This window comes from Chaetodon auriga, chromosome 4 (genome assembly GCF_051107435.1).
Source record: "Chaetodon auriga isolate fChaAug3 chromosome 4, fChaAug3.hap1, whole genome shotgun sequence".
Lineage (NCBI taxonomy): Eukaryota > Metazoa > Chordata > Actinopteri > Chaetodontiformes > Chaetodontidae > Chaetodon > Chaetodon auriga.
The window spans coordinates 5668167-5692030 of record NC_135077.1 but is presented as its reverse complement, the minus strand read 5'-3'; the positions used below and the strand labels follow the sequence as shown (position 1 = coordinate 5692030).

General features: G+C 41.6%; 4 protein-coding genes and 1 pseudogene across 11 annotated transcripts; all 5 read left to right on the top strand.

Annotated features, from left to right (window-relative positions):
- Positions 1-1957: 1957 nt before the first annotated feature.
- LOC143319245 (lysozyme g-like) lies at positions 1958-3469 on the top strand. Its single transcript, XM_076728039.1, has 5 exons — positions 1958-2059; positions 2442-2519; positions 2693-2907; positions 3000-3150; positions 3237-3469. Exons 1-5 carry the CDS (start codon positions 2056-2058, stop codon positions 3371-3373), a joined length of 585 nt encoding a protein of 194 aa, XP_076584154.1. The 5' UTR covers positions 1958-2055; the 3' UTR covers positions 3374-3469.
- Positions 3470-4866: 1397 nt separating this feature from the next.
- On the top strand, positions 4867-18658 carry LOC143319125 (lysozyme g-like). Of its 7 annotated transcripts, XM_076727761.1 has the most exons (8): positions 15537-15735; positions 15913-15954; positions 17193-17228; positions 17415-17447; positions 17654-17728; positions 17816-18060; positions 18153-18309; positions 18396-18658. In XM_076727761.1, exons 1-8 carry the CDS (start codon positions 15726-15728, stop codon positions 18545-18547), a joined length of 750 nt encoding a protein of 249 aa, XP_076583876.1. In that variant the 5' UTR covers positions 15537-15725; the 3' UTR covers positions 18548-18658. The 7 variants fall into 7 exon arrangements, with proteins under 7 accessions (XP_076583879.1, XP_076583880.1, XP_076583876.1 ...); XM_076727764.1 differs by lacking the exons at positions 15537-15735; positions 15913-15954; positions 17415-17447 and adding exons at positions 4867-5121; positions 5308-5340 and having other exon boundaries at positions 18396-18647; XM_076727765.1 differs by lacking the exons at positions 15537-15735; positions 15913-15954; positions 17193-17228 and adding exons at positions 4890-5121; positions 5308-5340 and having other exon boundaries at positions 18396-18647.
- LOC143319129 (lysozyme g-like) lies at positions 5750-7308 on the top strand. The gene is made up of 3 exons (XM_076727770.1): positions 5750-5956; positions 6795-6945; positions 7032-7308. Exons 1-3 carry the CDS (start codon positions 5762-5764, stop codon positions 7172-7174), a joined length of 489 nt encoding a protein of 162 aa, XP_076583885.1. The 5' UTR covers positions 5750-5761; the 3' UTR covers positions 7175-7308.
- On the top strand, positions 9318-11468 carry LOC143319128 (lysozyme g-like). The gene is made up of 6 exons (XM_076727769.1): positions 9318-9487; positions 9641-9995; positions 10378-10455; positions 10627-10841; positions 10934-11084; positions 11171-11468. The coding sequence occupies exons 2-6, from the start codon at positions 9992-9994 to the stop codon at positions 11305-11307; spliced, it is 585 nt and encodes a 194-aa protein (XP_076583884.1). The 5' UTR covers positions 9318-9487; positions 9641-9991; the 3' UTR covers positions 11308-11468.
- Positions 18659-21148: 2490 nt separating the features above from the next.
- LOC143319127 (lysozyme g-like) lies at positions 21149-22850 on the top strand (annotated as a pseudogene). The gene is made up of 4 exons (XR_013077060.1): positions 21149-21250; positions 21633-21710; positions 21883-22097; positions 22190-22850. The product of XR_013077060.1 is annotated as a lysozyme g-like (transcript).
- Positions 22851-23864: the final 1014 nt, after the last annotated feature.

Sequence of the window (23864 nt, the reverse complement as noted above, 5' to 3'; positions counted from 1 at the left end):
CACTCAGGAGCAGAGCCCTTCCACCGAGGATGCAAAGGTCATGTCGCCTTCAATTTCAGTAAAACTTTACCAAAAGAGTATAAAAAGAAAATCGCACATATGTTACAAATGTTGAACTCTTAACTCAGATGCCTCTTATGTTTGGACCACATACCACAAATGAAAATTCAACAAGGAAGAACAACTACAATAACATACCTGGCATGTTGAAAGAACATAGACCGTACAGACCCTAATGGAGAGATACGATATATAATATGTTGATATATAATTGAAGAGTTGAATGTGTGGTCAGATTGGATTAACCTCTTAAGTGTTTTGTTGTTGACCTCCGACATATCACTAAATTGTTTTTCGGTCTAGTGCACACAGCAGACTGCACAAGGCCCCATCTAAAACATTAGTGAGAGTGGTGAAATGCAACTAAGTACATTTACTCAAGAGCTGTGGTCCTCTTGGATGACCTGTAAAATAGGCACAGTCCCAAAGCTCATGAAAAGTGGACTTTTTGGTTCTCACAGGACAGCAACACTACAGACATGTGATGATCCTATAAAATATGATGCATTGCTGTACATTAAACGACTCAACAATAGATAAAGTAGTTCAAATTAGCACAACCTTAAACATCTACATGTTAGCTGTAAAGAGATGAAGCTGCAGTACTATTAATCCACAAACATGACAATAAAACACAGGGACTTCTGATATTTAAAAATAACACTTGCATACTTTTACTTTTATCAGGGTTTGAAGCAGGACTTTTACTTGCAGTGGAGCATTTTCACAGTGTGCTATTACTACTTTAGAAAAGGATCCGGATACTTCTTCCACCACTGCTTAGTGCTCAGTGTTGCAAATGATGCCAATAAAAATTCACAATAAGACAAAAATGATATGCCACGAATTGAAACACAGTGAAACTGGATGCCATTGGAGGTTTGTGAATTAGTGCACAAAATGAGAAATGTACTTAAATTCTCAGAAAATGTCACAGGGTTTGGTTGGTGGCTGGTGGGGGTTCAGTTTGGGGATACTATGAAGGAGATTCAGTTTCCGTTCAAGTTAGCTGCAGAAACTCACTCAGTTCTGTTTTTGCTTGTGTTCAGTTCGGTTCACAGGTCTGGCCTCTGTAGTCCCAGTTCACCTGCACTCTCACAGCGAGGTGAGCTCACAGCAGCAGTATTTCTGTTTGTCTTCTGAGTGAGATGCTGAGGTGCCTCTTTAGACTGTTAACCATTCTATAACCACGATCAATATGTTTTATTTGTGAAGGGGCTCGAATTGTATGGCTGTGATTGACGGAGGATTTTGTTTTATACCTCTTGCTGTCAGCTCCAAAAATAAACGGAGACAGCCTCCAAAGACATCCATGGTTTGGGCCTCCTTCTCCCAACACATTGCAGAGTACTCTAGAGTCCACCGGTTGCATATGGTCACACCCTGCACTGTCTTGTTTCCCTTCCGGTTTCCTGTTTGTTGAACTCTGAATGCGACTGCAGAAAATATTAACTGCTCCTTGGAAATGTTGCTTTCTCAAGCACAGAGGCAAGACTGGACTGAATGGAGGACATCTGTTTCCACCTGTTTGATGCACATCTGCAGTGATAAGTGAGCAGACCTGACATCTGAAGTGTTACACAACTGTGCCCATTGAAAGAGAGCAAAGTTTAAAGCATCAAGTTCAACATTTCCATTTACACAGATGTCAGCTGAGGTCTCTTTGTTTCATTAATGTCATGATTTTCTCCTCTTGCTCCACAGGCAATCCAGGGGGAGCAGCTGCATTTACATCTTTGCCTAGTTTACAGCCTGCTGCAGTAAGCTGCGGTGATGCTGTTCCTGTAAGACAGTCAGGGCTATTTCTTTTAAGTCAGTTGCTTTCCCCTCTTGCACCGCTCGCCCTCCATCCCGGCCTGCTGAATAACCCCCTCTTCAGGCGAGAAAAAACGGACACCCTGCGTGCTTACACACCAAAGAGTGGACAGAGGGACGCTGTGCTGCAGATCTCACCTTCCAGTTTCAAGGCGACTCTCAGAAGTGGAAGCAGGAAAGATGGGTAGGTGCTTTTGTCATTTTACTGTTGTTCGAAGTTCACTTTTATCTGTGAACATGCTTGTGGTATAAACACTGAAGAACGAAACACTGAAATATTTTTTCTTACGGAACCATAGTCAGTCTGATCACCTTACCTTTACGCTGAGTCTTTATATTTTAAAAGGTGACATTGTAACAACACACTTTATTTGTCCTTCACCACGTTCTGTTTTTGTGTCTGTGTAGAATCTGTTGTGCCAGGCACGCAGCACTACTTTTGTTCTTTGTTGTAAAGATGTGTAGGTTTATGTAACGGAAGTTACCTTGAAGTCCTCACGCTTTGTGCTAATGTTGATGTGTAGGTGTGTTGATGAAAAATAGTCTAATAAATGGAACATTTGCAGGTTATGGAAACATCATGGACGTTCAGACTACTGGCGCTTCAATGCAAACATCTCAGCAGGATAGGCTGGGCTATTCAGGTAAACTCTGCAATGGAGAAACAAGAGCTGATTTGATCAAAAATGTAGAAAAAGTAAAGTTATCGCCTTCATCATCTGCATCCACAGTGCTTCAATATCTGTGGACTGGCAGGGGGGAAAAATTAAGTTGTTGCACTGAGGCCATAATCATGTCCTCTGACTTGTATCTGAAGGTGTGAGGGCATCACACGCCATGGCACAAGAAGATGCAGGCAGAATGGAAACGTACAGGTCTAGAATCAACGAAGTGGGAAGTGAACATGGAATCGACCCCGCTCTCATTGCTGCCATCATCTCCAGAGAGTCCAGGGCTGGAAATGCACTCAAAGATGGCTGGGGAGACTATGACCCAGTCAGAGGAGTGTATAATGCCTGGGGATTGATGCAGGTTGTAATAGATACTACTGTTTTACACACATCCTCTTGGTTGAACCTCACATTACAATACAATGATAGCAGTGTGTATTCTCATTCCTGTAGGTTGATGTTAATCCTAAAGGAGGTAATCACACTCCAGAGGGCGAATGGGACAGTAAGCAACACCTCCGCCAAGCCACCGGGATTTTGGTGCATTTCATCAAAAAGATGCAACACAAATTTTCTGGCCTGAGCAAGGAGCAGCAGCTGAAAGGTTTGATTTAGCCAATAGACTCACACATGCACCGACTCTCTGCAGGCTTTGCTTAGCTTCATTCTCACTTGTATTTGTTTCTGCAGGAGGGATAGCAGCCTACAATATGGGGGATGGAAATGTCCATACTTATGAACGCGTGGATGAAAAAACAACAGGCAGAGACTACTCCAATGATGTTGTTGCCAGAGCTCAGTGGTACAAAACACATGGAGGCTTTTAACAGCTGGGACTGTCCACACTGAAAATCATGATGAAATACTCTGATGATGATGATGATGATGATGATTGATGATGTGTGTCCTGTGTCAGAACTTAAGCTAAATAAATATAACGCAAAACAAAACCACCAATGATATTTCTGTTCTTTTGGAAAATACAGTGCTCTCTGTGTGACAGGGTGTCATCAAGTTCAACCTAAGTCTTCTTGAGACCTTTTTAATTCATTTTACCACATTTTTAATACCGATCTGTTTCAACGGAAAGTGCCATCATGTATAAGAACTATCAAACATGTGTGTCAGGGCTTCATTTCTACAGTAAATCTGTGTTCTGTGGAGGGAAATGCAAGTGCAGCTGCATTAAAACTTTGGAGTTCTGCCCTCACATGATTGCAGATCTGCAGAGAATATGGACAAATCATGTGGGAAAGACGAGAACATCTCCTTACAAAGTGAATTTACTGGCTGATATCTTTATTGTTGCCAGTCATCATTAATTTGCTCTGTCAAATGAATAATTTCAGAGTTAAAGCCTCCCTGTGTCTGTTTCACTCTGTGGGGTTATTCTTAAATCATGTTTTTTCATGATTTATAGTCATGTGGCAACTATTCAGGCCTGAGGAAGGGATTCCTCTGCAGGGGAGAGCAGAAGCAAGATTAGGCAGTGATAGCGAAGCGGAAACTAGCCAATAAACATGCCCAGCCTATGAAGCAAACAGAGTGAGGAGAGGGTGAGGGCTCTCGTTTGAGAGTAAAAACTAATCATAGCTAGTCTGGTGGGTGGCAGCAGTATTCACTCTTCTCTGTCTGTCAGGACACTTTAAATGTTACACAACTGTGGTCATGGAAAAAGAGCAAAGCTTCAAGGTTCAAGTTCCACATTTTCATTTACACAGATGCCACCTGAGGTCTCTTTGTTCCACTTTCATTGTCACCCAGCACAGGAAGGAAACTCATGCTCAGGTCAACCTTTCAGGGTGTGCCTGATGCCCTCAGTGCTGAACTTTTGACCGTGTAACTTTAGAACATGATTGAATTTGAGAAACACACAAGCTCAAATCTAGTAAAATGTCTTTAATTCTGACAGTGACTAACAGTAAGATTAAAGTTCATGGTAAAAGACTGAGCATCACCTCCACAGATTTCAGTTGCTGGTCTTCAAAATTTCAATCTTTATCAACTTCTGATAAGGACTTAAAATGAAACAGATGTAGATGTAAACAAAGTTGATGTACCTGCATGATATTTGCAATTTCTGGGTTGTATCAGCTAAAATAAATGTAATGGAAAAAAAGTAATATAGACTTGTGTGAATTTTTCTTTACAAATCTCAACATTCCTAAAATGAAAGGGAGTTTCCAGGTGGAGCAGTTGCATTTTCTGCTTTGCCTAGTTCACAGCCAGCTGCAGTAAGCTGTTCCTGTTACACAGCCAGGGCTATCTGATCCTAAACCCCTCTTTAGGCGAGAAATTGGAAGAGCAGACAACATGAGGAAGTCAAAGTGAAACCAAAAGTAAACCACAGGTATAAATATAGTCGTCCTGCATGCCCACGCCATAGAGTGGACAGAGGGGCGCTGTGCTGCAGGGCAGAATAGAGTAACAGGCGAGATAAAGTCAGTGATAGTGGAACTTAAACTAGCCATTAAACACACCTGCAGTGAACAGAGGGACAGTGTGCAACAGCTCTGTCGGTGATAGTTCCAGTATTCAGCTTCAAGTGGACCGTCTCAGGAGAAAATGGGAAATGGTAAGAGCTTGTGCTGTTTAAAATCCATAAAGCGCTTGTGGTGTATAAACCCACAACCCTGAAGAGGAAATACTGGAATGTTTGTGTCGAAGCTGTGCAGCAGTCTGGACTATGTCTGTGGTGCTCAATAGTCTGGTTATTAACATTTTTGTACGTTATGTTACTTTTGTGTTTCTGTTTTCAAAGATTCATCAACTTCAAGCCAGTCCGACTGCTCAGGTAAACTCTGCAGTGGACAAACACGAGCCTATTTGATCTGATGAGCATAATCATGAAGCTTGCATCTACAATAACCATCTATATATATCTGCAGTCAAACTACAGTCAGTGCACTGACTGGAAGATCGATGCATAGACGTCTTTGTGCTAATGTTGATGTGTAGGTGTGTTGATGAAAAGTAGTCTAATAAATGGAACATTTGCAGGTTATGGAAACATCATGAAAGTTCAAACTTCTGGTGCTTCGTGGGACACAGCTAAGCCGGATGAGCGGTGGAAGTCAGGTAAAGTCTGCAGTGGAGAAATGTGAACTGATTTGATCAAAAATGTAGAAAAAGTAAACTTATCACCTTCATCGTCTGTATCCACAGTGCCAAAAAAAAAATGGACTGACTCTCACGGTCTGAAGGCATCACACGACATGGCAGATGCTGATGCAGAGAGAATGAGAAGGTACAGGCGTAAAATCGACAAAGTGGGAAGTGATTATGGAATCGACCCCGCCCTCATTGCCGCCATCATCTCCAGAGAGTCCAGGGCTGGAAATGCACTCGAAGATGGCTGGGGAGACTATGACCGAGTCAGAAAAGCGTATAATGGCTTTGGACTGATGCAGGTTGTAATAAGCACTACAGTTTTCACACATCCTCTTGGTTGAGGCTCACGTTCAGAGGTGGAAATCACGCACCACTTGGCTGATTCGAATCATGCCACTCAATTCAGTTCAGTTATTGTTTATTGTTTTTTCTAAAGTAAGCAATCGTGTCATCATTCCAATGCACTTCAGCACGTACGGCAGTAAGAGTTTATACCACCGTGACGTTCAGGCTGTTGTGGGCCCAAGTCAACCAAGCCCACCTGATGACCCTGCAGAGTTGCCTGCACACAAATTCATATTGAAACCATGTAGAACACGTCAAGGGACGTCACACATGAAACCTTTCTCGCATCAGATGAGTTGCTAAGTAGTAGCCATTGGTGAGTGTAGTGGAAACAGTTGTACAGTGATGGTGGCTGGACTAGTGAGCAGGCCGTGGCAGTCAGATGAAGCTGCCTGTCAAGCCAGTTCGCTCAGCCACTGTAGTTTAATCTGAGCAGATACAAAGTAGATAGAAGGTGAAGTCACGCTGCAGATTATCTGCTCTTTTCTTAGATGAGTGAAGGATTCAAAGGCAGCTCAAAGAGACATGAGGTCAGGGCTAGAGAGTCTGACAGCCTGATACCCACTACAGGGCCTATGGGTCAAAACATCTTTTAACATGAATACTGGGCTTCCATAAGAATGCATTGATTGATTGATTGATTGATTGATTGATGGATTGATTGATTGATTGATTGATTGATTGATTGATTGATTGATTGACCTGAAAAATTCTGAATATGCTGGTTGGTGGAATGAAACCTCCACTCACACTACAAAATGATGATAGCAGTGTGTATTCTCATTCCTGTAGGTTGATGTTAATCCTGAAGGAGGTAAACACACTCCAGAGGGCGAATGGGACAGTGAGCAACACCTCCGCCAAGCCACCGGGATTTTGGTGCATTTCATCAAAAAGATGCAACACAAATTTTCTGGCATGTGCAAGGAGCAGCAGCTGAAAGGTTTGATTTAGCCAATAGACTCACACATGCACCGACTCTCTGCAGGCTTTGCTTAGCTTCATTCTCACTTGTATTTGTTTCTGCAGGAGGGATAGCAGCCTACAATATGGGGGATGGAAAAGTCCATACTTATGAACGAGTGGATGAAAACACAACAGGCAAAGACTACTCCAATGATGTTGTTGCCAGAGCTCAGTGGTACAAAACACATAACAGTAGATGGGACTGACTGCAATGAAAATCTCTTATAAATTATGAAGGAAACAGTCTGTTGATGATGATGATGATGACGATGATGATGATGATGATGATGATGATGATGATGATGATGTGTGCCCTGTGTCAGAACTTAAGCTAAATAAATATAATGCAAAGCAAACCCACCAATGATATTTGTGTTCTTTTGGAAAATACAGTCCTCTCTGTGTGACAGGGTGTCTGCAGGGTTCATCAAGTCCAACACAAGTCTTCTTGAGACCTTCTTAATGCCACATAGGTCACAACTAAATATCTGTTTCACAATCACATCAGCCAATACATTTGGCCTACAATTACTGATTAATGCAGTATTTTTTCTGTATTGTCCAGCAATATACAACAATAATTCATGATTAAAGCTACCTGGAGAAATGATTGGATAGATAAACCAACTGAAAATGATTCATTTATTTAAGTTTTTTTTTTTCTCTTTTAAAATCAACTCTTGCTCATTATGTGACAATGAGCTTCATAACTACTGTGGCAAGCAGAAGTGACAGTATTTGCTGCAGGTCTGAACCAACTAAACAAGACAGAAGAGCCTCCTGCAGATACCCTGTGTGATCATTTGCTGTAATGCAGAAAAGTGTTATTCACTGTAGTCTTACGTACTTCATTGCACTGCTGTTGGGGCAGCTTTTGGATTTAGGAGGTTTGTGGATTTATATTACAAATCACTTTATATCAACGGTGCGCCACATGAATTCCACCAATCTGTTTCAATTGAAAGTGCCATCATGCGCAGGTAGTGTCAAACGTGTGTGTCAGAGCTACATTTCTGCAGCAAATCTGTGTTCTGTGGGGGGACAATAAAAGTTCAGCTGGACATAAACCTGGAGTTCTGGCCTCACATGATCACAGATCTGCAGAGAATATGGACAAATTGTGGGAAAATGAACAGCATTTCCCTGGAAAAACTCCCATGATTTCAAAACTGAATTCATTGACTTCTTCAATAATGCCATTTATTATCTGTTGAGAAACAAAACAAAACAAAAAACACACATAATGGTAAACATTCTTGTACATAAATATAAAACACAGTGTGAAACATGAGAGTAACTCAGAATAAGACCAGTATCTTTCTTCCCTCAGTGTCCTAAAAGACAGTTAAATGCAAAATATAAACTATAGCTTTGGATGTAAGATTTGACCTGATCATAACAATAACACAGCCAGTAGCTTTGTGTCCTGATTGTGTTTCTGCTGGTGGAGGAATGAAGATGTGGACTTGGCTGTGTCAGTCAGCGGTAGGTGCAGTGGTGCTCCTGGTGCTGCCTCAGGTCCACTTTGTGCTGGAAGCCATAAAGAGATGAAGCTGCAGTACTATTAATCCACAAACATGACAATAAAACACAGGGACTTCTGATATTTAAAAATAAATAAATAAATAACACTTGCATACTTTTACTTTTATCAGGGTTTGAAGCAGGACTTTTACTTGCAGTGGAGCGTTTTCACAGTGTGCTATTACTACTTTAGAAAAGGATCCGGATACTTCTTCCACCACTGCTTAGTGCTCAGTGTTGCAAATGATTCCAATAAAGATTGATAATAAGAAAAAAATGATATGCCACGAATTGAAACACGGTGAAACTGGATGCCATTGGAGGTTTGTGAATTAGTGCACAAAATGAGAAATGTACTTAAATTCTCAGAAAATGTCACAGGGTTTGGTTGGTGGCTGGTGGGGGTTCAGTTTGGGGATACTATGAAGGAGATTCAGTTTCCGTTCAAGTTAGCTGCAGAAACTAACTCAGTTCTGTTTTTGCTTGTGTTCAGTTCTGTTCACAGGTCTGGCCTCTTTAGTCCCAGTTCACCTGCACTCTCACAGCGAGGTGAGCTCACAGCAGCAGTATTTCTGTTTGTCTTCTGAGTGAGATGCTGAGGTGCCTCTTTAGACTGTTAACCATTCTATAACCACGATCAATATGTTTTATTTGTGAAGGGGCTCAAATTATATGGCTGTAATTGACGGAGGATTTTCTTTTATACCTCTCGCTGTCAGCTCCAAAAATAAACGGAGACCGCCTCCAAAGACATCCATGGTTTGGGCCTCCTTCTCCCAACACATTGCAGAGTACTCTAGAGTCCACCGGTTACATATGGTCACACCCTGCACTGTCTTGTTTCCCTTCCGGTTTCCTGTTTGTTGAACTCTGAATGCGACTGCAGAAAATATTAACTGCTCCTTGGAAATGTTGCTTTCTCAAGCACAGAGGCAAGACTGGACTGAATGGAGGACATCTGTTTCCACCTGTTTGATGCACATCTGCAGTGATAAGTGAGCAGACCTGACATCTGAAGTGTTACACAACTGTGCCCATTGAAAGAGAGCAAAGTTTAAAGCATCAAGTTCAACATTTCCATTTACACAGATGTCAGCTGAGGTCTCTTTGTTTCATTAATGTCATGATTTTCTCCTCTTGCTCCACAGGCAATCCAGGGGGAGCAGCTGCATTTACATCTTTGCCTAGTTTACAGCCTGCTGCAGTAAGCTGCGGTGATGCTGTTCCTGTAAGACAGTCAGGGCTATTTCTTTTAAGTCAGTTGCTTTCCCCTCTTGCTTCGCTCGCCCTCCATCCAGGCCTGCTGAATAACCCCCTCTTCAGGCGAGAAATGGAATAGCAGACTAGACGAGGAAGTCATTGTGAAACCAAAAGTGAACACATAGGCTTAAAAACGGGCACCCTGCGTGCTTACACACCAAAGAGTGGACAGAGGGACGCTGTGCTGCAGATCTCACCTTCCAGTTTCAAGGCGACTCTCAGAAGTGGAAGCAGGAAAGATGGGTAGGTGCTTTTGTCATTTTACTGTTGTTCGAAGTTCACTTTTATCTGTGAACATGCTTGTGGTATAAACACTGAAGAACGAAACACTGAAATATTTTTTCTTATGGAACCATAGTCAGTCTGATCACCTTACCTTTACGCTGAGTCTTTATATTTTAAAAGGTGACATTGTAACAACACACTTTATTTGTCCTTCACCACGTTCTGTTTTTGTGTCTGTGTAGAATCTGTTGTGCCAGGCACGCAGCACTACTTTTGTTCTTTGTTGTAAAGATGTGTAGGTTTATGTAACGGAAGCTACCTTGAAGTCCTCACGCTTTGTGCTAATGTTGATGTGTAGGTGTGTTGATGAAAAATAGTCTAATAAATGGAACATTTGCAGGTTATGGAAACATCATGGACGTTCAGACTACTGGCGCTTCAATGCAAACATCTCAGCAGGATAGGCTGGGCTATTCAGGTAAACTCTGCAATGGAGAAACAAGAGCTGATTTGATCAAAAATGTAGAAAAAGTAAAGTTATCACCTTCATCATCTGCATCCACAGTGCTTCAATATCTGTGGACTGGCAGGGGGAAAAAATTGTTGTTGCACTGAGGCCATAATCATGTCCTCTGACTTGTATCTGAAGGTGTGAGGGCATCACACGCCATGGCACAAGAAGATGCAGGCAGAATGGAAACGTACAGGTCTAGAATCAACGAAGTGGGAAGTGAACATGGAATCGACCCCGCTCTCATTGCTGCCATCATCTCCAGAGAGTCCAGGGCTGGAAATGCACTCAAAGATGGCTGGGGAGACTATGACCCAGTCAGAGGAGTGTATAATGCCTGGGGATTGATGCAGGTTGTAATAGATACTACTGTTTTACACACATCCTCTTGGTTGAACCTCACATTACAATACAATGATAGCAGTGTGTATTCTCATTCCTGTAGGTTGATGTTAATCCTAAAGGAGGTAATCACACTCCAGAGGGCGAATGGGACAGTAAGCAACACCTCCGCCAAGCCACCGGGATTTTGGTGTATTTCATCAAAAAGATGCAACACAAATTTTCTGGCCTGAGCAAGGAGCAGCAGCTGAAAGGTTTGATTTAGCCAATAGACTCACACATGCACCGACTCTCTGCAGGCTTTGCTTAGCTTCATTCTCACTTGTATTTGTTTCTGCAGGAGGGATAGCAGCCTACAATATGGGGGATGGAAATGTCCATACTTATGAACGAGTGGATGAAAAAACAACAGGCAGAGACTACTCCAATGATGTTGTTGCCAGAGCTCAGTGGTACAAAACGCATGGAGGCTTTTAACAGCTGGGACTGTCCACACTGAAAATCATGATGAAATACTCTGATGATGATGATGATGATGATGATGATGATGATGATGATGATTGATGATGTGTGTCCTGTGTCAGAACTTAAGCTAAATAAATATAACGCAAAACAAAACCACCAATGATATTTCTGTTCTTTTGGAAAATACAGTGCTCTCTGTGTGACAGGGTGTCATCAAGTTCAACCTAAGTCTTCTTGAGACCTTTTTAATTCATTTTACCACATTTTTAATACCGATCTGTTTCAACGGAAAGTGCCATCATGTATAAGAACTATCAAACATGTGTGTCAGGGCTTCATTTCTACAGTAAATCTGTGTTCTGTGGAGGGAAATGCAAGTGCAGCTGCATTAAAACTTTGGAGTTCTGCCCTCACATGATTGCAGATCTGCAGAGAATATGGACAAATCATGTGGGAAAGACGAGAACATCTCCCTACAAAGTGAATTTACTGGCTGATATCTTTATTGTTGCCAGTCATCATTAATTTGCTCTGTCAAATGAATAATTTCAGAGTTAAAGCCTCCCTGTGTCTGTTACACTCTGTGGGGTTATTCTTAAATCATGTTTTTTCATGATTCATAGTCATGTGGCAACTATTCAGGCCTGAGGAAGGGATTCCTCTGCAGGGGAGAGCAGAAGCAAGATTAGGCAGTGATAGCGAAGCAGAAACTAACCAGTAAACATGCCCAGCCTATGAAGCAAACATGAGTGAGGAGAGGGTGAGGGCTCTCGTTTGAGAGTAAAAACTAATCATAGCTAGTCTGGTGGGTGGCAGCAGTATTCACTCTTCTCTGTCTGCCAGGACACATTAATAAGGAGTCAAGAGGTACTGATTTCCTAATAAATGTACTGATGGATATTCATGGTAATGGTCTGGAATAACAAAGAAAAATACAGGATACCTCAAGGTAAAGCATACCCAGCAACCTTCATCATACAAATGACATCAATAACTTTGAACAACATAAACATCAACCAGTGAGCAAAGAGACTGCATATTGAGTGCCTGGTTATGCTGGAAGTCAGTCGAGCAGCCTGCACAAACTCCATTACAAATACAAAGGATTCATGCTGTTTGCTATGCCGCATGAGAAGAGCTAACACTGCCCTCTAGTGGCTAAGTTTTACAACTGCAAGGTGACTGGACATAATTAGGACACACTACATCGGCACCACACGTTTCTGCAAGTTAGCATGCAAGTCTGTATCCTCATGTTACACATTTAAAATATGAGGCTCGTTAACCAAACATGCACAGAAGTCTCTGGATACCACAGAGCATTTCAAAACATCACACGGTAATAACTTAACTATTCCAACTCAAAGGCTTCGGCTGAAATTCAATCCCAAATACAACAGAAAGGGTAACTACCTCACTTCTCAGTCACCCACTTTTTGGCACCAGCAGAATGAATGGAGGGCATCTGTTTCGACTTGTTTGATTTACACCTGCTGTGGTAAGTGAGCAGACCTGACATCTCAAATGTCACACAACTGTGGTCATGGAAAAAGAGCAAAGCTTCAAGATTCAAGTTCCACATTTTCATTTACACAGATGCCATCTGAGGTCTCTTTGTTCCACTTTCATTGTCACCCAGCACAGGAAGGAAACTCATGCTCAGGTCAACCTTTCAGGGTGTGCCTGATGCCCTCAGTGCTGAGCTTTTGACCGTGTAACTTTAGAACATGAAAATAAAACATTTCTCTTAGATTGAATTTGAGAAACACACAAGCTCAAATCCAGTAAAATGTCTTTAATTCTGACAGTGACTAACAGTAAGATTACTCAGAATAAAGTTCATGGTAAAAGACTGAGTATCACCTCCACAGATTTCAGTTGCTGGTCTTCAAAATTTCAATCATTATCAACTTCTGATAAGGACTTAAAATGAAACAGATGTAGATGTAAGCAAAGTTGATGTACCTGCATGATATTTGCAATTTCTGGGTTGTATCAGCTAAAATAAATGTAATGGAAAAAAGTAATATAGACGTGTGAATTTTTATTTACAAATCTCAATATTCCTAAAATGAAAGGGAGTTTCCAGGTGGAGCAGTTGCATTTTCTGCTTTGCCTAGTTCACAGCCTGCTGCAGTAAGCTGTTCCTGTTACACAGCCACAGAGATGGGAAGTAACGACGTACAAGTAACGAAGTACTGTAACGAAGTACATTTTTTTGGTATCTGTACTTTACTGAGTATTTATTTTTCTGAGTACTTTTTACTTTTATCCGTTACATGCTTTAGGTAGCGTGCTTGTTTTTTCCACGCTAACTCACTTCAGTAACTTCAACGAGAGATTCGTTAATGTGAGGACTATGGAACCGAACCAGGCAGCAACATGTCCGACACAGAGGTGCAGGACAGTGAAGTGGCAGCAGTAAACCCTGACGACTCCACGTCGGAGGACGAGCCAGGTGGACGGGACGAACAGGCTCCTGCCCAGAATTACCACCCATGGCCTTACGTGTTTGGGGTTGTGTTTAGAGACAGTGTTTTATCAGAATGTTCATGGTTTGAGTACCTCAATTCAGTTGATTCAGAAAATGCCTAAAATTCATTTCATTGAGCAGCTAGCGTGGGTCTACAGTAGCCCTGTACCGTGTGATACTGTAGTTCTCAGATGGACTCAAACTCAACTTGATATGTTTCTAAGACCCGATTTGTATGGACTAAATCCAGCCTGAATCAGATCTGTACCATATTCAGACTCAACTCTGATTGGTATTAACATCACGTGACCATTAAAACCAGTCAGAATTCAATCTGTTTGTGGCACAGATCTGATTCAGGCTGGATTTGGAGCCTATGAGTGTGTTGTGATTAGTGTTGCTGCCTGGTTCGGTTCCGCAGTCCTCACATCAATGGATCTCTTGTTGAAGTTACTTAAGTTGGTTAATGTGAGAACAACACTACCTGCAGCCTGTGAGTTGAGAAAGGCGTGTGTGTGTGTGTTTCTGGGTTTATGCCCATTAAAATTTCAGAGCCAGTCTGTATGTTTTGCTGAACCTGAAGGTGAAAAATGTTAAGCAGAGGGGAAGATGGGCAGAATAAAAAGGAGGTGGACAGAAATTGGGGATGATAAGATGGAGGAAGGTGATGGGTTTGTTTAAAAAGCACGTTGGTTTTTTTGTTACTCTAAATTTGTTTACAGCCAAGTTGTCTCTAATTTACACTGACGGCTACATCCAGCCTGAATCAGATCTGTACCATATTCAGACTGAACTCTGATTGGTATTAACATCACGTGACCATTAAAACCAGTCGGAATTCAGTCCGTTTGTGGCACAGATCTGATTCAGGCTGGTGGCTGGATTTGGCTGCTGCCTGCCAGTGTAATTGGGGAGGAAAGAGATGGGTGGAAAATAGAGGAAGGTGAGGGGTTTATGTTTACGAAGCACTTTTCTTTTTGTTTTTTTGCTCTTAACTTAAGTTCAATGCATTCTGTACACATGGCTGAAACACTTATTTACTGTACACATGTACTTGACTGTGCTGCTGTCTGATTAAAAATATAAACTTGATTTCAAGAGGTGGGTCTACTTTCCATGATACTTTACATCAGTTTGGAAACCAATCCTTGGCCAATGGCCAGTTTTAACTAAGACGTGTTTGGAGTTTAACGTTAAGACCTGATTAAATGTTTGATCACATAAATGTCCTCTAAATCCTAACAGTCTTCTGAAAAAAAAAGGTTTCTATATCAGCACAAACCTGTTTGAAGATGCTCATAGTGCTGCGCCATGAGCTTGTAGATCTGTTATTTATGAAAGTGTAATTGTATAAGTGTTTAAAATCTAAAGTGATACAGATCAGGTCCTAACGGGTTAATAGCCTTCAAATTACCCATTATATGATGTGAGGTTAAGAGGTTACAGTTGGCTTTACACAGAAACGACTGGTAAAAAAAAATACTTTGTACTTTTACTCTAAAAGTACATTTCATAGACTGTACTTTTTACTTTTTACTTGAGTAATTATTTCAGTGAGTACTTTTACTTTTACCAAAGTCTTTTTTTTTTCACAAGTACTTGTACTTTTACTGAGTACAGAATGTGAGTACTTTTCCCATCTCTGCACAGCCAGGGCTATCTGATCCTAAACCCCTCTTTAGGCGAGAAATTGGACAGCAGACAACATGAGGAAGCCAAAGTGAAACCAAAAGTAAACCACAGGTATAAATATAGTCGTCCTGCTTGCCCACCCATAGAGTGGACAGAGGGGCGCTGTGCTGCAGGGCAGAATAGAGTAACAGGCGAGATAAAGTCAGTGATAGTGGAACTTAAACTAGCCATTAAACACACCTGCAGTGAACAGAGGGACGGTGTGCAACAGGTCTGTTGGTGATAGTTCCAGTATTCAGCTTCAAGTGGACCGTCTCAGGAGAAAATGGGAGCTGGTAAGACCTTGTGCTGTTTAAAATCCATAAAGCGCTTGTGGTGTATAAACCCACGACCCTGAAGAGGAAATACTGGAATGTTTGTGTTGAAGCTGTGCAGCAGTCTGGACTATGTCTGTGGTGCTCAATAGTCTGGTTATTAACATTTTTGTACGTTATGTTACTTTTGTGTTTCAGTTTTCACATATTTTTCAACTTCAAGCCAGTCCGACAGCTCAGGTAAACTCTGCAGTGGACAAACACGAGCCTATTTGATCTGACTATGTTTCGTAAGATGAAAGGGAGTTTCCAGGCGGAGCTGTTGCATTTTCTGCTTTGCCTAGTTCTGGGGCTGGGCGATAAAATGATAACCATATGTCTCGCGACACATACGTAATCGATATCAATAATAAAAAAAACACGTTCGACAGTTCGAGGAGTGAGATAAGTAGAAAGTGGGCGCTGCAACGAGCGAAAAAAATTGTCGATAAAACAGGGAACGTCAGCTCGCCAGTATGACAGTTTTTTGGATTTTATAAGTCGGACCGTAGTGAGACCAGTGTGGTCTGTAAAGTATGCAAGACCGTCGTCCCCACCAAGACCGGTTAATACCACAAACCTGTTTAACCACCTTAGCCGCGCTCACCCTTCGGAGCGCAGCCGTATTCGCCAACGTCCAACATCCGTACCGCAGCACCGCCGCACAAGCAGCAGACCGCCATGCAGAGGTGCTCTGCTTCAGCGCCTTATGATAAATCATCGAAAAGGCACAAAGACATAGCGGAGGCAGTGGCATCATATAGATAAAGACATACTTCCGCTGAGCACTGTGGAGAAGACAGCTTATAAAAACCTCTTACACGTTTTTTTTTTTTTTTTTTTTTTTTTTAGCACACTTGCAATAAAAATATAATTAAATAGTGCACCATGTTTAGAGTAAGAATTACTAAAGTTACTCATATGTCTAGGCTGGTTTTATAGTTCAATCAGTGTTACTGTCTCTCATGTTTTTTTTGTTGTATGTTACAGATGTCAAGTCTACCTCAGTTTCTGCTTTGTTTACAAAACGCTGCACATGTTTGAAAACATTTTATTCACCAGAAGGTGAATCAGCTTGTGAACTTCCTGACCCTAAACCTGCAGAAAAAAAGTTCTCAGGTTTCTCTCTGTTTACATTTTTACACTTTTATTTACATTTATTATTTGTGTGTTTTCTATGGTCGTGTTGACATTTCCTTTCCGTTCTGTCTTGAGAGCTGAGGGGATCATAATCAGAGGAAGGTTAAATTTAAAATAAAAATGTTTAAATTTAATGTATTTTTCTCCTGGTCCTTATTTTAAATAGGTCATAAAAAATATCAATAATTATCTCTATCGACCGATATAAAACACTTATCTCGTGATACCGTTTTCAGCCATATCGCCCAGCCCTACCTAGTTCACAGCCTGCTGCAGTCAGCTGTAGTGATGCTGTTCAGCTTCAAGTGGACCGTCTCAGGAGAAAATGGGAAATGGTAAGAGCTTGTGCTGTTTAAAATCCATAAAGCGCTTGTGGTGTATAAACCCACAACCCTGAAGAGGAAATACTGGAATGTTTGTGTTGAAGCTGTGCAGCAGTCTGGACTATGTCTGTGGTGCTCAATAGTCTGGTTATTAACATTTTTGTACGTTATGTTACTTTTGTGTTTCTGTTTTCAAAGATTCATCAACTTCAAGCCAGTCCGACTGCTCAGGTAAACTCTGCAGTGGACAAACACGAGCCTATTTGATCTGATGAGCATAATCATGAAGCTTGCATCTACAATAACCATCTATATATATCTGCAGTCAAACTACAGTCAGTGCACTGACTGGAAGATCGATGCATAGACGTCTTTGTGCTAATGTTGATGTGTAGGTGTGTTGATGAAAAGTAGTCTAATTAATGGAACATTTGCAGGTTATGGAAACATCATGAAAGTTCAAACTTCTGGTGCTTCGTGGGACACAGCTCAGCAGGATGGGCCGGGGTCAGGTAAAGTCTGCAGTGGAGAAATGTGAGCTGATTTGATCAAAAATGTAGAAAAAGTAAACTTATCACCTTCATCGTCTGCATCCACAGTGTCAAAAGAAGATTGGAATGAGTCTCACGGTCTGGAGGCATCACACACCATGGCAAAAACCGATGCAGACAGAATGAGAAAGTACAGGCGTAAAATCGACAAAGTGGGAAGTGAACATGGAATCGACCCCTCCCTCATTGCCGCCATCATCTCCAGAGAGTCCAGGGCTGGAAATACACTCCATAATGGCTGGGGAGACTATGACCCAGTCAGAAAAGAGTATAATGCCTGGGGATTGATGCAGGTTGTAATAGATACTACTGTTTTACACACATCCTCTTGGTTGAACCTCACATTACAATACAATGATAGCAGTGTGTATTCTCATTCCTGTAGGTTGATGTTAATCCTAATGGAGGTGATCACACTCCAGAGGGCGAATGGGACAGTAAGAAACACCTCCGCCAAGCCACCAAGATTTTGGTGGATTTCATCAAAAACATACAAGGCAAAAAAAGCTTTTCTGGCCTGAGCAAGGAGCAGCAGCTGAAAGGTTTGATTTAGCCAATAGACTCACACATGTACCGACTCTCTGCAGGCTTTGCTTAGCTTCATTCTCACTTGTATTTGTTTCTGCAGGAGGGATAGCAGCCTACAATACGGGGGATGGAAATGTCCATACTTATGAACGCGTGGATGAAAACACAACAGGCAAAGACTACTCCAATGATGTTGTTGCCAGAGCTCAGTGGTACAAAGAACATAGAAGTAGATGGGACTGTCTGCAATGAAAATCTCTTATAAACTATGAAGGAAACAGTCTGTTGATGATGATGATGATGATGATGATGTGTGCCCTGTGTCAGAACTTAAGCTAAATAAATATAATGCAAAGCAAACCCACCAACGATATTTGTGTTCTTTTGGAAAATACAGTCCTCTCTGTGTGACAGGGTGTCTGCAGGGTTCATCAAGTCCAACACAAGTCTTCTTGAGACCTTCTTAATGCCAAATAGGTCACAACTAAATATCTGTTTCACAATCACATCAGCCAATACATTTGGCCTACAATTACTGATTAATGCAGTATTTTTTCTGTATTGTCCAGCAGTATAGAACAATAATTCATGATTAAAGCTACCTGGAGAAATGATTGGATAGATAAACCAACTGAAAATGATTCATTTATTTAAGTTTTTTTTTTTCTCTTTTAAAATCAACTCTTGCTCATTATGTGACAATGAGCTTCATAACTACTGTGGCAAGCAGAAGTGACAGTATTTGCTGCAGGTCTGAACCAACTAAACAAGACAGAAGAGCCTCCTGCAGATACCCTGTGTGATCATTTGCTGTAATGCAGAAAAGTGTTATTCACTGTAGTCTTACGTACTTCATTGCACTGCTGTTGGGGCAGCTTTTGGATTTAGTGGATTTTGTGGATTTATATTACAAATCACTTTATATCAACGGTGCGCCACATGAATTCCACCAATCCGTTTCAATTGAAAGTGGCATCATGCGCAGGTAGTGTCAAACGTGTGTGTCAGAGCTACATTTCTGCAGCAAATCTGTGTTCTGTGGGGGGACAATAAAAGTTCAGCTGGACATAAACCTGGAGTTCTGGCCTCACATGATCACAGATCTGCAGAGAATATGGACAAATTGTGGGAAAATGAACAGCATTTCCCTGGAAAAACTCCCATGATTTCAAAACTGAATTCATTGACTTCTTCAATAATGCCATTTATTATCTGTTGAGAAACAAAACAAAACAAAAAACACAAATAATGGTAAACATTCTTGTACATAAATATAAAACACAGTGTGAAACATGAGAGTAACTCAGAATAAGACCAGTATCTTTCTTCCCTCAGTTAAATGCAAAATATAAACTATAGCTTTGGATGTAAGATTTGACCTGATCATAACAATAACACAGCCAGTAGCTTTGTGTCCTGATTGTGTTTCTGCTGGTGGAGGAATGAAGATGTGGACTTGGCTGTGTCAGTCAGCGGTAGGTGCAGTGGTGCTCCTGGTGCTGCCTCAGGTCCACTTTGTGCTGGAAGCCGTAGAGAGATAAAGCTGCAGTACTATTAATCCACAAACATGACAATAAAACACAGGGACTTCTGATATTTAAAAAAAATAATAATAACACTTGCATACTTTTACTTTTATCAGGGTTTGAAGCAGGACTTTTACTTGCAGTGGAGCGTTTTCACAGTGTGCTATTACTACTTTAGAAAAGGATCCGGATACTTCTTCCACCACTGCTTAGTGCTCAGTGTTGCAAATGATTCCAATAAAGATTGATAATAAGAAAAAAATGATATGCCACGAATTGAAACACGGTGAAACTGGATGCCATTGGAGGTTTGTGAATTAGTGCACAAAATGAGAAATGTACTTAAATTCTCAGAAAATGTCACAGGGTTTGGTTGGTGGCTGGTGGGGGTTCAGTTTGGGGATACTATGAAGGAGATTCAGTTTCCGTTCAAGTTAGCTGCAGAAACTAACTCAGTTCTGTTTTTGCTTGTGTTCAGTTCTGTCCACAGGTCTGGCCTCTTTAGTCCCAGTTCACCTGCACTCTCACAGCGAGGTGAGCTCACAGCAGCAGTATTTCTGTTTGTCTTCTGAGTGAGATGCTGAGGTGCCTCTTTAGACTGTTAACCATTCTATAACCACGATCAATATGTTTTATTTGTGAAGGGGCTCGAATTGTATGGCTGTGATTGACGGAGGATTTTGTTTTATACCTCTTGCTGTCAGCTCCAAAAATAAACGGAGACCGCCTCCAAAGACATCCATGGTTTGGGCCTCCTTCTCCCAACACATTGCAGAGTACTCTAGAGTCCACCGGTTGCATATGGTCACACCCTGCACGGTCTTGTTTCCCTTCCGGTTTCCTGTTTGTTGAACTCTGAATGCGACTGCAGAAAATATTAACTGCTCCTTGGAAATGTTGCTTTCTCAAGCACAGAGGCAAGACTGGACTGAATGGAGGACATCTGTTTCCACCTGTTTGATGCACATCTGCAGTGATAAGTGAGCAGACCTGACATCTGAAGTGTTACACAACTGTGCCCATTGAAAGAGAGCAAAGTTTAAAGCATCAAGTTCAACATTTCCATTTACACAGATGTCAGCTGAGGTCTCTTTGTTTCATTAATGTCATGATTTTCTCCTCTTGCTCCACAGGCAATCCAGGGGGAGCAGCTGCATTTACATCTTTGCCTAGTTTACAGCCTGCTGCAGTAAGCTGCGGTGATGCTGTTCCTGTAAGACAGTCAGGGCTATTTCTTTTAAGTCAGTTGCTTTCCCCTCTTGCTTCGCTCGCCCTCCATCCCGGCCTGCTGAATAACCCCCTCTTCAGGCGAGAAAAAAACGGACACCCTGCGTGCTTACACACCAAAGAGTGGACAGAGGGACGCTGTGCTGCAGATCTCACCTTCCAGTTTCAAGGCGACTCTCAGAAGTGGAAGCAGGAAAGATGGGTAGGTGCTTTTGTCATTTTACTGTTGTTAGAAGTTCACTTTTATCTGTGAACATGCTTGTGGTATAAACACTGAAGAACGAAACACTGAAATATTTTTTCTTACGGAACCATAGTCAGTCTGATCACCTTACCTTTACGCTGAGTCTTTATATTTTAAAAGGTGACATTGTAACAACACACTTTATTTGTCCTTCACCACGTTCTGTTTTTGTGTCTGTGTAGAATCTGTTGTGCCAGGCACGCAGCACTACTTTTGTTCTTTGTTGTAAAGATGTGTAGGTTTATGTAACGGAAGCTACCTTGAAGTCCTCACGCTTTGTGCTAATGTTGATGTGTAGGTGTGTTGATGAAAAATAGTCTAATAAATGGAACATTTGCAGGTTATGGAAACATCATGGACGTTCAGACTACTGGCGCTTCAATGCAAACATCTCAGCAGGATAGGCTGGGCTATTCAGGTAAACTCTGCAATGGAGAAACAAGAGCTGATTTGATCAAAAATGTAGAAAAAGTAAAGTTATCGCCTTCATCATCTGCATCCACAGTGCTTCAATATCTGTGGACTGGCAGGGGGGAAAATTAAGTTGTTGCACTGAGGCCATAATCATGTCCTCTGACTTGTATCTGAAGGTGTGAGGGCATCACACGCCATGGCACAAGAAGATGCAGGCAGAATGGAAACGTACAGGTCTAGAATCAACGAAGTGGGAAGTGAACATGGAATCGACCCCGCTCTCATTGCTGCCATCATCTCCAGAGAGTCCAGGGCTGGAAATGCACTCAAAGATGGCTGGGGAGACTATGACCCAGTCAGAGGAGTGTATAATGCCTGGGGATTGATGCAGGTTGTAATAGATACTACTGTTTTACACACATCCTCTTGGTTGAACCTCACATTACAATACAATGATAGCAGTGTGTATTCTCATTCCTGTAGGTTGATGTTAATCCTAATGGAGGTAATCACACTCCAGAGGGCGAATGGGACAGTGAGCAACACCTCCGCCAAGCCACCGGGATTTTGGTGTATTTCATCAAAAAGATGCAACACAAATTTTCTGGCCTGAGCAAGGAGCAGCAGCTGAAAGGTTTGATTTAGCCAATAGACTCACACATGCACCGACTCTCTGCAGGCTTTGCTTAGCTTCATTCTCACTTGTATTTGTTTCTGCAGGAGGGATAGCAGCCTACAATATGGGGGATGGAAATGTCCATACTTATGAACAAGTGGATGAAAAAACAACAGGCAGAGACTACTCCAATGATGTTGTTGCCAGAGCTCAGTGGTACAAAACGCATGGAGGCTTTTAACAGCTGGGACTGTCCACACTGAAAATCATGATGAAATACTCTGATGATGATGATGATGATTGATGATTGATGATGTGTGTCCTGTGTCAGAACTTAAGCTAAATAAATATAACGCAAAACAAACCCACCAATGATATTTCTGTTCTTTTGGAAAATACAGTCCTCTCTGTGTGACAGGGTGTCATCAAGTTCAACCTAAGTCTTCTTGAGACCTTTTTAATTCATTTTACCACATTTTTAATACCGATCTGTTTCAACGGAAAGTGCCATCATGTATAAGAACTATCAAACATGTGTGTCAGGGCTTCATTTCTACAGTAAATCTGTGTTCTGTGGAGGGAAATGCAAGTGCAGCTGCATTAAAACTTTGGAGTTCTGCCCTCACATGATTGCAGATCTGCAGAGAATATGGACAAATCATGTGGGAAAGACGAGAACATCTCCCTACAAAGTGAATTTACTGGCTGATATCTTTATTGTTGCCAGTCATCATTAATTTGCTCTGTCAAATGAATAATTTCAGAGTTAAAGCCTCCCTGTGTCTGTTACACTCTGTGGGGTTATTCTTAAATCATGTTTTTTCATGATTCATAGTCATGTGGCAACTATTCAGGCCTGAGGAAGGGATTCCTCTGCAGGGGAGAGCAGAAGCAAGATTAGGCAGTGATAGCGAAGCGGAAACTAACCAGTAAACATGCCCAGCCTATGAAGCAAACATGAGTGAGGAGAGGGTGAGGGCTCTCGTTTGAGAGTAAAAACTAATCATAGCTAGTCTGGTGGGTGGCAGCAGTATTCACTCTTCTCTGTCTGCCAGGACACATTAATAAGGAGTCAAGAGGTACTGATTTCCTAATAAATGTACTGATGGATATTCATGGTAATGGTCTGGAATAACAAAGAAAAATACAGGATACCTCAAGGTAAAGCATACCCAGCAACCTTCATCATACAAATGACATCAATAACTTTGAACAACATAAACATCAACCAGTGAGCAAAGAGACTGCATATTGAGTGCCTGGTTATGCTGGAAGTCAGTCGAGCAGCCTGCACAAACTCCATTACAAATACAAAGGATTCATGCTGTTTGCTATGCCGCATGAGAAGAGCTAACACTGCCCTCTAGTGGCTAAGTTTTACAACTGCAAGGTGACTGGACATAATTAGGACACACTACATCGGCACCACACGTTTCTGCAAGTTAGCATGCAAGTCTGTATCCTCATGTTACAGATTTAAAATATGAGGCTCGTTAACCAAACATGCACAGAAGTCTCTGGATACCACAGAGCATTTCAAAA